Source organism: Henckelia pumila, chromosome 2 (assembly GCF_033568475.1).
Source record: "Henckelia pumila isolate YLH828 chromosome 2, ASM3356847v2, whole genome shotgun sequence".
Taxonomy (NCBI): Eukaryota; Viridiplantae; Streptophyta; class Magnoliopsida; order Lamiales; family Gesneriaceae; genus Henckelia; species Henckelia pumila.
The window spans coordinates 163,593,541-163,608,580 of NC_133121.1; the positions used below are offsets into that span (position 1 = coordinate 163,593,541).

At 35.4% G+C, this 15,040-nt stretch overlaps 1 protein-coding gene across 1 annotated transcript; it reads right to left on the reverse strand.

Moving 5' to 3' along the window:
- Window positions 1-204: 204 nt before the first annotated feature.
- On the reverse strand, window positions 205-741 carry LOC140878834 (uncharacterized). Its single transcript, XM_073282462.1, has one exon. The coding sequence runs from the start codon at window positions 739-741 to the stop codon at window positions 205-207; it is 537 nt and encodes a 178-aa protein (XP_073138563.1).
- Between the last annotated feature and the right edge of the window lie 14,299 nt (window positions 742-15,040).

Genomic DNA, 15,040 nt, shown 5'->3' on the forward strand with positions numbered 1-15,040 from the left:
GTATTTGTTCTTATGTTTATACCCAGGTGGATAACCATGAATCTTGTAGCATGTATATATAATGTGTCCAGGACCATGACATGAAGTACAATAAGGCTTGACCTTTAGAAACTTTTGTTGGGAACGAGCAGAATCATTCTTAATTGCAAATGTCATGCCATTATTTGGAGAAGTTGTATAAGATTGACTACCAATAGTTCTTTGTCATTCTTCTTGTACAATTGATGCAAAAACTTTATTTATGGGTGGCATAGGATCAAGAAGCAGAACTTGACTCCTTACTTGAGCAAAAGAATCGTTAAGTCCCATAAGAAAAGCCATAGTATATTCCGATTGAACAAAAATATCCATGTTCTTGACACCATGACATTGACATTTTCCACAAGAACACATTGGACGAAACTGAGTTAATTCATCCCAAATAGCCTTGAGTTTTGTAAAATAGGTACTAACCAAGTCTTGATCTTGGCGAAGATTCATCAATTCCCTACGTAATTGAAAGATGTGAGGACCATTGCTTTGATGAAATCGGTCTTTGAGATCATTCCATATATCAGCAGAAGATTCAGCAAATAATATACTGGCAGAGATTTCCTTGGAGACCGAGTTCAAAAGCCAAGAAATAACAATGTTATTGTTTCTTGTCCAAGCATTCAACAAATGCTGATTAGTAATGACTGGTTTAGGAATTGATCCATCAATAAAGGCCAGCTTGTTCTTCACGGAGAGAGCAATCTTCATTGCACGACTCCATGAGACGAAATTGTCACCAGTGAGTTGTTGGGAGACAAGAAGATGCCCAGAACTATCAGAATGATGCAGATAGTAGGGGCTTGAAGGATCATCAATTACCGATCGACCGGTAGGCAAGTTCTAGGTAGAAGAATTCGGATTTGCCATGAATGTAGAGAAATAAACTCAAAAAAATGAGAACTCGATCAAATCTGAAATTCAGAAACTCCGATCAACGAAAACTTCCGATCGATGCAGCGATCGGAGAAGATGCGCGGAAGCGGTTATCTTCTCTAATACCATATTACGAGTGATAAAATTCCATCATGAAATGAGACTTTGAATTTCTCAATGAATAAAAAGCGAAGTTGTACTTTACATTTATATGAAAATGAATAAAACTGATAAAGCTAAGCTATAGTTAGTTAAGCTAATGTAACTAACTAATAACCATCTAAGTATTAATCTAATAGACGTAGAAAATTAACCCGTCATCTTGTTACGTCCTAAATCCAAGATCTTGAGTTGAGTCAGGCTCCCAACTTGCTTTGGTATAAAGCCTGTGAATTCATTTTCCCACAAAAGTAGAATCGAAAGCTTTCCGCAATTAAGCAAGTTGGGAAAGAATATTCGTCCTCTCAAGTGATTTGATTGAAGTCTCAGCTCCTCAATATTTGGGAGCTGAATGTTCAATGGGAGGCTTCCCTTCAGTCTGTTATAAGAAAGATCAAGCATCATCAGAGAAGATAAATTGAAGATAACAGATGGAATTTCCTACGATATCGAGCTATTCCTCACGTTGAGTATCTCTACTCCGGAGAGATTTCCTATCCCCATTGGAATACCTCCTACAAGGTAGCCAAAAAACACAAGAATTATTTCTAATATTTGGGACTTTAGTTTACTAAAGAGTCATTTGCATTCATCTTCCCTCCACGTTATGTATTTAACACCCGAAACATAAAGTGTAGGAGAGGTGAATGCAAATAACCGGTTTAACTAAAAAACTTTTGGTCTCATTTCCACCAAACACTTTTGGTTTCTAAACTTCAAACAATATGTTATATTTGGTGTTTACTGTTATCTTTAACCATAAACTAGATTACATAACTTGAAATTTACTATTGACTGCTCTTTACAATGTTAAAAAATTTATAAAATATTATAAAAAATTGTAGATATATTTTTATAATGAACCATATATGAAAAAAGAATTAAGATTTTGTACTTCCGATCGAGCCTAGGATACTAGGATTTTGTAATCATTAGATAGATTAGTTTAGTGTTTTACCTTCAAGATTGTTTTCTCCTAGGTATAATTCCTTGAGCATTGACAACTCTACAATCTCTTTTGGTATGTTTCCACTAAATTCATTAAATGACAAGGATAATATCTCCAACTATTTACACTAGTATATGTTTGAAGGAATCACCCCACAGAAACTGTTCAAAGATAACCCGAGTACGTTTAGTTTGGACAAATTGTCACACAAATTCATCGGGATAGGGCCTGAAAAGCTATTATTTTGGAGAGCAATCATTTGGAGGGATGAAATGTTGAATATCGGATATGGTATTGTTCCTGTCAAGTGGCTGAAGCTAATGGCTAACATTTGCAGACTGGAAAGATTGCCTATTTCTGGTGGAAGAGTTCCATGTAGAGAATTATAGTAAAAATATTAAATGTTAGTCCACCAAAACCAAATTTGACAACTCAATGGACTAAAACTCAAATTTGGACAAGTTAATGAATCAAAAAATCATTTCTCTGAAATGAATTAATATTTTTTTTACTTAAAATCAATATAAGTAAAATTATCATTTAACATAAATTATTCACGATGCTTGAGATTTTGTACGTATTGTTTAAAATATTAATTGAGTCGCATTGTTTCATCAACTATAAATTTTGTTAAAGAGAGAAGTGTTCGGTCGTAAAATTAATATCTGAGTCAAGGTCATGATTTCGATTCACATTGATTGAAAGCACAATAATGGATAAGATGATTGTTTGAGTACAATAATTGTCCTTCTCCTGGATTGAACAATTGAAACATGTGTTTGTTTGTAATGTTGTACGATTTAAAAGATTTGAGTTGCACAATTACCATCAACTATAGCTTTTAATAACATACATCACTTGATCCTACAGTTTGTAACAAATATATATATATATATATATATATATATAGACTTGATTCCTCGTACCTAAAAAAACTACGATTAACTTAAAATTTTCACAGTAGGATCGTCTCAAAAATACGAATCCAATGATATATCATATGACACAAATTTGTATCTCGGTGGCCGGAATCGTGAAGATGACTGAAAATTGAACAATTCACCCTCTTTCCGGTCATATTCACGATTTCGGCTACCAAGATTAAAATTTGTAACATATGATATATCGTTGGATTCGGGAGATCAGGTCTTATATATATATATATATATATATATATATATATAATATATATATATATATATATATATATCTTTTGTCAACTATTAATTTATACTCGGGGTTAAGATTGGTGTGGTGTTGGGTTTTAGTAACACAGTCATACAAAGGATCGATCACGAAAATTTTCAGGGATGGCTTAAATATTATACATTTTAAGCTTAGAAATACAATATTATAAGTTTCATTGGGTACTTCGAATGCAATTGGATCGTATTCCCAACCAACTCTGTTTATTTCTTAAGGAGAAAAAATGTAAACATAAACATCTCTCCACAGTGTATTAATTTAATGCTCGATCAAGCTAGAGACTGGCGTGATATCAGTGGTTTCAAGGTCATTTGAACAAAATTGACCGGTGCCTAAAATTTCAGAAGTCAAAGCACAGTTTCTAAATTCATTATTGGGACAAGTATGTTTTAAATCCTCAAACCCAAACATAATTTAGCTTTCAGTCCTGTCAAAAAAAAAATTGTTTGAGATCTCTGATTCACACAAATTTTTTTTTGCACTCATGCTGGAGGCCACATGTTTTTTTACGGGTGAAAATAGTACAAACTTTGAAAACATGATACTAATATATAATATTTGAGTATTATCTGGCTTAGATAAGATATAATAATTAAAATTTTGGGCACAAGATTTGAGTAACTTTATTTACATCAACACTTGTAACACATATTTGGATACTCAATAATCATATATTAGTACCAGATCTAAAATAATTGATATTTAAATATTATATATTAGTACCATATATTCAAGGTTTTATACCGTCGTTCAATTAAAAAATAAAAAATATGTAAATAATATCAATACTTGCTTGCATCTTTGAATACTCAAAAATCATATATATCACCAAATTTGAAATAATTTATGCTCAAATATAATGTATTAGTACTGTATTTTCAATGTTTTTTTACCTAATTTCTTCCGAGAAAAACATATGGATTCACGGAGTGCAGAAATATTTTGCTATGTATCATGGAGCTCAAACATATTTTTTTCTTCTGACAAAGACTGAATACAAATTTATGTTTAGGTTTCGGGATTTAAAGGAAATTTACTCTCATTATTAAGGTCATGAATTTATACATATATATGTGTACATAAATAATAACAATAAATTTATCTTAAGGATAATTGTAAAAAAAATTCATAAATTTTTTAAGAGTAAAAAAAAATTACACAAATTAAAAATACTATTCATTTAACTAATTGTTACTTTGATTAATATTAAATTATGATATATTTTCATTTTTGAATCAAGTGATATTCCAACCTTATTTTTTGTACATTATTCCGTATATCTTCTTACTTTTTATTTATTATTATTATTATTATTAATCTTTGAAAATAAGTTTAACTAATCTTACAAAACAAAATTCATAGTGGCTGTTAGGATCGGTTGCAAGTCTAGAGGGGGGATGAATATACTTTCAAACAGTTTAGTAGGAAATATTGAACTCGATCGGTTTAATGAATGAGTTCGAGGCTTATCTTAGTGTCAGATGCAGTTTGGCAAACAAAATATGTGCGGAAATATGTCAAGCTGCAGATTTAAAACACTGAGTGAATATCAGTTTAGGGTGTGTGGTAATGGTGAGTAAATTGAAATGACACAACTAGTTGTTTATGGATGTTCGGAGATTTCAAACACTCCTACGTCACCCCTTCTTCCACCTCGGAAGGATATCACTAGAAGACTTTTATTTATACAAGTAATTTTCATAAACCCAATCCAGTTTAGGACTTAGAAACTGCCTAAACAAGAACTCCTAGTACAAAACTTCAGTTTCAGTCCTAGACTGATAAGTGAATAGAATGAGTACAACTCAAAATTCTTAGCACAAAAATGATCCTACAATGATCAGAATAACACTTCAGCGTTTTTGCATCGAGTTCCTTGATCAAATCTTGAGCGTATAAAGCTTTTAGTATTCTCGCAAGAATGGCAGAGTTTTTAGAACATCAGTGGCTTCTGAGATTTATCAAGATCTCTATTTATACCCTTTGGATTGCCAACGGTCATAAATTCAAATTGTCCTTCAGATAGTATTTAAATTATTCCCGTTGTATTTGTCACCATCATCAACGATTTCTGGAGCCAACATTCCCTTAGTATTGCGGCACTACCTTCTGTAGAGATGTCAGAGTACGAATGATCTTATCCAGAAAAGGCACGGTAGTAAACTGTTGTGGATAAACTGATGCAGTCAGTTTGGCAAGGGTAAACGGATGGATTCAGTTTAGCGAGGTAAACTGATTTGCATCCCTTAGCCAGTTGAGCACTGTCGTTGATGCGATTCAGTTTATCGATTCAGTTTATTGATGTAAACTGCATCCCTTAGCCATGTGGTCGTTGATAGTGACATCATCATTTTTGAATATCAGTTTAGCTCTTTTTGGTTGCTCAATTATTTTGGCTTTCTTTTGTAAATACCAAAACTAAATTTCCCAACAATTTTCCCCTTTTTGGTGTTTATCAAAACTTTGAGACTTATCATGATAAACTGATATTCAATGTAAACTAGTTTTTGTCATACTTGTTTCAATGTTCTGGTTTCAATGTTCTTGTAAATCTTCCCCCTTTTTGATAAAATGAAAAATAAAGATCCAGAAAGAGAGATACAAGAGTAGATAACATAATAAGCTCGACGCAATAAAAGATAAACTATATTCGATTGGAGGAGGATCTGTGAAATGATGAGCTACGAGATGTTTGATGAGCGGCTGAGGTATGACGATGTAGAGCTTGATCTTCATGTTGAGTTCGCAAAATATTCTGAGATAGGCTTGTTAAGTTGATGAGTTGTCTGGAGATTCCTTGAAGATTTGATCGAACTGATGAGTGGAAGGTTTGAACAAATCCATTCAAGCTGTCAACTTTTGTTTCCAGGTATGATGTGAATGTTGCAGTTGAGATACGGAGCCATTCAACTGATCAACTTTTGTTCTCAGAGACTGATGAGAGTGTTGCATTAGAAGCAAAGAGCTGGACAGTTGACTTGACTCGACGCAGAATTTATCCAATAGGGAAAATTTCTCTTGAAGTTTACCAATTTCTGCACTCATTGACTGTTTCAGAAAGGAGATGTTGTTGTTGGTTGTTTGTTGATTCTCTTTGAGACTAGTGATAGTCTTGGATATGTCATAGACTGAGTTTTCAATCTGAGAGATTGTCTGATACCAATCATCATCACTCGTTGATGTGGGAGATGGGATTCCTTTACCAGTGAATGAGAGATTTTCCTTTACCAAAAAAGGGCGAAGTCCAGATTGTTCAAGGGCTGTGCAAACCTTGGTTATGCCTGGTTTATTCTAGTGACCCGCACCGTGATCACCTACTAATGAAAAGCTTAAGCATGCATTTAACTTAATTAAAAAAATCAGAAATTAAACAGCGGAAAACTTAAACAACAATAAAATATTGTTTACAACCATATCGAATAAACTAGTGTATTAACCCAAATACAACAGAAACAAAATCCTAGACAATAACCCTGCTGGTCCTCCATCGCCTAAGCTATCCTGGAACCACCCACATCGTCCACCCGTAGACCTGCCCCATGGAATAAGGTGTCCAGATAAAACAAAGTACGGGACGTGAGCATGATAAGCTCAGTACGAGAGTATGAGTATACGGTGTTATGTGTGCATGTATGAAAATGAACTGGGTACCAAGACTCTCAAGTCAAGAAACTAGCTCAAAGACTGGGCCCGGGATATATAGCACGCTGCGCCGTGGCCTCAGGAGGTGGCTCATATATCCAGTGGATAATGGTGACCTGATACTAGTACATGTGTCCAACCATAAAGATGACCTGACACAAGACTTACGTATCCAACCATCCACAAACTCGTAGGGTGAGCGCCCTACTGCAGGATACCTCTAAGTTAAGACTCAATATGCTCATGTATGCAACATACAGTCATGATATGCTGTATATATAAAGGCATATAAAACATGCAATCACATAATCCATGCAAACACATAATACATGCATACTCAATCTGGATATCTCGAATAGTACTTCCGTACCTCATAAACTAGGCAAGCTAGACCAGCACTATGTCCAAGCCTATAATCCGCACTACAATGCAAAATACTTATGCATTATAATCTTATTCTAAAAGCCTTAACTACTCTATAGAATACTCCCTATTTACTATAAGGAGCCAGAGCTATACCTGCGTCCGCTGTCAGCCCGCTGATGGCGACTGCCCCAGAACTTGGGCACCTCCCCGCAGCACTCCGGGAGCACCTCGCCAACCTCCGGACCAAGCCTAGGAAGGCTGCAAACCACCTAAAATGCCTAGACTACTCCTAAAACGAGAGGGAAAGAATGATTTGGGGTGCAAAATGAGGCCCTCAAAACTCCTATTTATAGAGCACAATCGGAAGCTCCGATAGTGCCAACGAAAGCTCCGTTCTGTGCATGGAATACACGTTGCAACTGGTTGAGATGGAAGCTCCAATGCTGCATCGGAAGCTCCGATCTCTTGCATGCATTTACGTGTACAATTCTCATCACCACATCTTCAGACAGCACATCAGAAGCTCCGTTGCTGCATCGGAACTTCCGTTCGTACCGACAGCTCCGATCTGCACAATGGTGGCTCCGAAGTGAACACCCATTTATTTACCATTTTTGGACTCCCGGGACCTACCTTACCATTTTCGGACGTTCCGGATCTGATTTTCCACTTGTTTTGACCAAATAAAGAATCCTTAAATATGTTTTGACACTTTTAAAATTATATGTCATTTTCTTAACATGTTTAAATCACTTAATCTTGTAAAATGGAACCGGGCTACTACATTTATCCATTCCATACAGAGATTCAAAGTCGACGGCGAGAGCATTGAGAATGTAAACTGCAGATGAAGTAGCCATTAATGTAGTTCTTGTAAGTTAATAGAGAAATTTTAATGAAGTTAGTTTAGGCTTTTAGGGTTTATGAGAAACTGATATGGTGTATGATGGGTGACTTGGTCAAGACGACATGAGAATGACGTGGCACACAGAATAATTTGAAATTAAATATAAATAGTACAGTAAAGCGGGAGATAGTACACATATTTCCTCCAAAAATGCTACATATTTCAACTATAAATAGTGAAATAAAGTGGGATAACTAATTTTATAACTTTAGTTGAGCAGAGAAATATGAGTGACAATGTTCCCTTGTTCGATTTTGGTCAAAGTCCATACGTGGCATGTGAAGCATGTCGAGAGAGTTACTTTGAGATTGAAAAGAAGAGGATCTAGGAAAGGGTGTATGAAAAAGTGATGAAAGTCTGGTTGAAGATAGAAGAACTCCACATGTATCATCATGCTCAGTTTCCTCCGAGGAAATTTGAGGATGCAAAGGAGATAGCTCAGAGAGCGATGTACTACATGATAGCACTGGACACATTTGAACCCAAAGACATTTTTAAGGAAAAAAATGTTCTCTATATGATGCTCATTAAAGAGTACATCACATTGGTTTGCATTGCGTCAGATGAGCTTATGGATCCTTCAGTTGCTCCTCTACGAGCATTGGTGATGAACTGGAGTTTTGAGATTTTTCTTAAGATGAGGGAAATTAAGAGTGTGTGATTGTATTTTTTGATTTCGAGTACCAATAAAGGAAATTTTACTAAACTGAATTTTGTGCATGAACTGTTTACCTAAACTGTATCAATGCAACTGCTAAGTAAATAAAGGTAAACTTTAATATATAATAATAAGCGCAAAAAACTATGTTATCAGATAATGATTACATGCAATCAAATTTCAGAGATATTTTGCCATAAACAGTGCCTTATTTCGTGAAAGTATGCGTAAGGGACTCTTTATATTCTCAGTATATTAAACGTAATAAATGCAAGAGAATCTTCGATATCTGAACTGTTAGTCTATAAAATGAGAAATTAAGATATTCACTCAAATATAAGATACGCATAAAGGATATGGATAATTGGAGAATTGCTCATGAAGATTTTGTTGAATAAAAACATGCTCGTCTTCGAGCAAAGCTTGTGTTTATGCAGTTTAGAGGATTGGAAGGCCATGGTCCTGACGAGGTTCGTCGCCTCGAAAAGTATAAACAAGTGCTTGAGATCAACGATCCTGCTTATGTCCTCGGTCGAGAGGGCATACAGCTACTGCTCCTGAAGAAGGAGTTGAGGGTGGTGACCCTTTTCCATGTCTTGGAGGAGGTGGAGAATGGCCCGCTGGAGGAACATCTTCTCCTTTGAAAAATGGCTGTAGAGAATGAAATAGATATTGTAAATGGTGTTTATTAATAAAATATGCTATTTTGTTGTATAAGGTGTTATTTTTTATATCTGTTATACGCCTAAAAGATAAACTGCAAAAGAGTTAACAATATTCCCCCTTAATATATGCTTATGCCAAGTTAAATAGATAAGGAGACTTTTAAAACATCGTAAACAAGTATAATGAAAAAAAATCAGTTTAATGATTTTGAGAAGAGTTCCGTTTAGGTCATGCTAAACTGTTTAGACAATTTGCAACGTATAAACTAATTTCAAGTCAATTCAATAAGTCCTAAAATATTTCTAAAGTAAGAAAACTTAGACTCTGGGAATGGTTTGGTGAAGATGTCAGCAGTTTGTTACTCCGTTGATATATGCTCCAGTCGGATATTCTTCTTGAGTGCATGATCACGGATAAAATAATGTCTGACCGGCTTAATCGGTGTGATAAATATCTACTGGCAAGCGCACCATGTCAAGTAATAGTAAAGTGGACAAAAAGTCCAAGTATCGATCCCACAGGGACTGTGTCAATTCTCAAGATTCAATAATTTTACTTAATCTAGAAAAAATCATAAAGAAGATTTTAAATTAAATAAAAATAAGAATTTAATTACTAAAACCAAAAATAAAATAAAATAAAATAAAATAAATTTAAATTTAAATAAAAGAGACAACCAAGACACACGCAGGTACAAGACAAATTATGTAACAAGCAGTAGATTCAAGACATCAGATTTAATTTTAATTTACGGGAATTCTCCTAATTTGTTCAAAGGACTATTTCTAGAACAATCAAACCTATTCAAATATTGACGGATTAATCTTTCATAATTCTAATCAAATTTGAATGCATTAAATATTTGTGAAAATTCAGTTTACACCCAAACCGCACACTGAAACCGAATTCTATTTCTAGTCGGTTTTACAATATGATAATTATCAAAGTGATCAAAATCGAAACCTCCTCTGTCGACTTGGAATCGATTAACATGCAAGTAAATAACTGATTAGGAAATTCACAAGACAAATATAAATTCGATAATCAATAAACTAGAATCAATTATGAAAATCTCAAATAAACAAACTAGTTTTTTACATAAATTGTCCGGCCCAATCACGCCGTCTTGGTTGAAAAGAATCTACTCAATAATTAAAACTATAAATAAAAAGAAAAATAAGAAAAGAGAAAAAATTATCCGGATGCCGTAGCCGTAGCCGCCTCTCTGCGTCTGGAAATCTTCTTTGAAAATTCGGAACTTTTCCAACCCTCTCAAGTAATTAAAGACTCCTATATATAGTAATTTTTTATTCCCTAAATTTAATTAAATTCCCACGCAAGAAGGAATTCTCGAGACACAAGGAATTCTCGGAATTAATTCTCGGACTTGAATTCTTAAAAAAAAAACTCGCGCGCAAGCCCATCTCCCTTCACGCATGCGCCCAGCTTTAAAGATTAGTGGCCAAATTTCCATTGCTCGCGCACACGCCCCATCTCCTTCTTGCTCGTGCGCAGTAATAAGAAACAGAGCATTCATCATCTCGAGCCTCTCGCGCGCACTCTTCATCATTCCTCGCGCATGCCGTGTTCTTGAATCAGTTCTCCATGCTGCTGTAAATTTATTCTTCTTCTTGTTAATTGCCGCGCGATGGCCATGGCTTCTCTTCTTCAATTTTCTGCATCGTGTAGCAGCAATTCTGTCCATAGCTCGTGTTCCATGTGCTTCATCGTGCTTGATTCCATTTCGAACTTCTTCATCAAACTTCTGGAATTTTATTTGAAGCTTGCGCGAGCCTTCTTCATTCTGCAGCAGCCATGGCATGTTCTTCTTTATCCTTTAAATCGATGCCGCTCCGATGCAACTCGAATCGATCTTCGTTTTAGTTCTTGCAACTGTTCAATCTTGCATCTCGAAGTTTATGTTTCTATTTTTCTTCTTCGAATCCATGCCGCTTCGAACTCTACTTCTTTGTACTGAAGCTTCATGCGCGGCTGTTGATTCATTGCACACAGCAGCTCCAGCTCTTCCATTCTTCATCGTGCAGCACCTGTTCTTGTTGTTTCTTCACCGTGCAGCAGCTTGGTTTCTCATTCCTTTCACGCAGCATCTCTCAAGCATAACGATGCATAAGTTCTTTCTTCAAGGCTTCCAAACTCAGCAGCAATCATCTCCTTGCTTGGATGCGCTCCTTGTTGTGCAAATGGTGTAGCTGCGCTTTGATTCCAAATGCAGCAGATTTGTAGTGTAGAAGCACAGCTCTTAGTTTCTTATTCGGCGCCACTTCTTTATTTCACCAAAAATAATCTATTTCCGTCTATCTCCTATAAATAAAACCAAGAGAATGTGGTGAAACAATATGCATGAAACGACACGAAATACGCTATAAAATAATACGAATAAATGCAAAATAAATATAAAAACAACACAACAATATGCATATAAAATGTACTTATCAACACCCCCATACTTAACTCTTGCTCGCCCTCGATCAAGACATGCAAAAACAAAATTCAAACACAACATAAGTGAGGACAAGTCATGAATGTGCACAGACTCCGATAAGTTCAATCCCAAAATAAAATCACCGACATGCTCTCAACTTTTCATAATACACTTTCGGTTTAACGTGAATGTGTGTGTGTGAAATGTCTTTCCAGTTTCATACAACTCAGATAGAATTCATCTCAAGACTGCTTAGTGACCTATAACAAATCAGTGCAAGTTTCACTCTTCAAGTGCCCATTCTTTCCAACGACCTCTAGACAAACCCACCTTCCTTGAGATTATGAATTACACACCTCCGGATTTTGCACCCGGTATTGCACTGCCCCAATAATTACCAGCTGACTTAGCTACAACTGGATAGGATATGAAAAATCATTCTACTTTTTCTTTCTAATCCCCTCGTCTATAGCCCGGATGGAGCATCAATCCCATTTAATCCGAAAGCTTAGCCTTAAATTTAATCTTTTAGGATTTTTAATCCTTTCAAGGCACGGATGGAATTGTATTAAATTTTTTTTTTTCTAGGTGCGCCCAAGATCATAAGTGTCTTACTAGAGCCTCATCAAAATTCATAGTACACAATAAAGATCCACAAACCACCTATTGCCGTGCCATGGTCAAACAGACAGAAACTTCATCAAATCTTTCGCTACAATCCACTGGTTTAACATGCGTGCTTAAAATATTCACGGTTCAACCTACAGTTTTTCATGTCCAGTCAAGAGCAAAATTTTTCAAAAAATCAATTTTTCCAACAAACTTCATCATCATAGGCTACCATGACTCATCTTACTTATAAAAACAATCAACAAAAATAAACTATATGCAAACAAATACGAAACATGAAAGAATGCAACACAAACTTAACCAAAAATATGCAATGAACTAGTCTACCCCCCCCCCCCCCCCCCCAATAATTATCCAAAGCATTGCCCTCAATGCTTCAGAACAATGAACAGAATGCAAAACGAACGAAAACAAAATGAAAACAAAAATAAAAATAACACTCCCTTGGTTCTCGATTCATCCTTTTCCTTCTTGACGGTATCAGCTGAGACAGTAGCATCATCTAGATATATCGGCAGGCATGACCAACTGGCATGGGAAAGAAAACAAAATCAAATAAAAACAAAACATAAAACATAAAAATCGAAAATCAAAATAAAAATCAAAAACAAAAACAAAAAAAAAACACTGGGTTGCCTCCCAGTCAGCGCTAAAATTATAGTCTATAGCCCGACTATGAAAAAGCCATCATCAAATAGTGGCTGCCGCCCATAGTAAGAATCATACGATTCTACGTATGGGTTTTGATTTTCTTCGCCCTCAAGCTTGGCGGGATATTGACTTTGTAAGCTCGTCGGTCCAACAATACTCTTCAAGAAATTTTTTTTTTGGAAGGAGACTCCGATTCTAGGCTGAAGCTCAAAGAGGATGTAATACTGTGAAGGTGGCATCAATGACAAGAAAAAATATTCTAACGGTGTACATGGAACGACCATTGACGAGGTCAAATCTGTAGCTTTCTATGTTTCTTCCTCCTCCAAGTTCACTCTTGGCTCTTCTTCACAAGAAGATTTCTCAAAAATTATTTCTTCATGCTGTGGCTCAGTTACTTCACTCTCTTGGCAGATCTCAAAAATTGGTTCTCTAAGAAGCGCATGTTCATCCAAAAGATTCCAAGACTTGATACGGCTTTCTAATAATTGATTTGTCTCTGTCTGTTGCCGCAAAATATTCTCCAACTGAGCCACATAATCTTCAGAACTCCCTATACACTCTTCTTGATGCTCAGGTGGTTGGTTCGCAAAATTTTGGGAGTTGATATCTGGAGGATATTTGTGACTCCAACCCTGCAGTGAAGGATCACAATGCCAGTGGTAGTCCAAATCTGCCATATCATTTAACAAGTGCATCGCACTGTCTTCATCTCTTCTAAACAATTGACTTCCAGTGGCCAAAGCTCCATAATCCACCCAACTTCTTGTAATCTCATCCAAACCACCATAAAAAATTTTAGTGAGGGTGTAAGTCAAAAATTGATGGCATTGAAATCTGTTCGCCAAATCATTGAATCTCCCCCAAGCAACATAGAATGGCTCCAAGTATTGCTGGCCAAATCTTGTGAACACCTGTCTATGAATCATCTCCAAGTACCTCACAAGTAAGAAACAATAAAATTAAAAATTAAACAAATGCAGGAAAAAAAATGTCTAGTCTCAAGCAAATAATCTATCCTAATATTAACTAAACAGTCCCCGGCAACGGCGCCAAAAACTTGACCGGCTTAATCGGTGTGATAAATATCTACTGGCAAGAGCACCAGGTCAAGTAATAGTAAAGTGGACAAAGAGTCCAAGTATCGATCCCACAGGGACTGTGTCAATTCTCAAGATTCAATAATTTTACTTAATCTAGACAAAATCATAAAGAGGATTTTAAATTAAATAAAAATAAGAATTTAATTACTAAAACCAAAAATAAAATAAATATAAATTTAAATAAAAGAGACAATCAAGACACACGCAGGTACCAGACAAATTATGTAACAAGCCGTAGATTCAAGACATCATATTTAATTTTAATTCACGGGAATTCTCCTAATTTGTTCAAAGGACTATTTCTGGGATAATCAAACCTATTCAAATATTGACGGATTAATCTTTCATAATTCTAATCAAATTTGAATGCATTAAATATTTGTGAAAATTCAGTTTACACCCAAACCGCACACTGAAACCAAATTCTATTTCTAGTCGGTTTTACAATATGATAATTAACGAAGTGATCAAAATCGAAACCTCCTCTGTCGACTTGGAATCGATTAACATGCAAGTAAATAACTGATCAGGAAATTCACAAGATAAATATAAATTCGATAATCAATAAACTAGAATCAATTCTGAAAATCTCAAATAAAAAAACTAGTTTTTTACATAAATTGTCCGGCCCAATCACGCCGTCTTGGTTGAAAAGAATCTACTCAATAATTAAAACTATAAATAAAAAGAAAAAGAAGAAAAGAGAAAAAATTATTCGGATGCCAAAGCCGTAGCCGCCTCTCTGCGTCTGGAA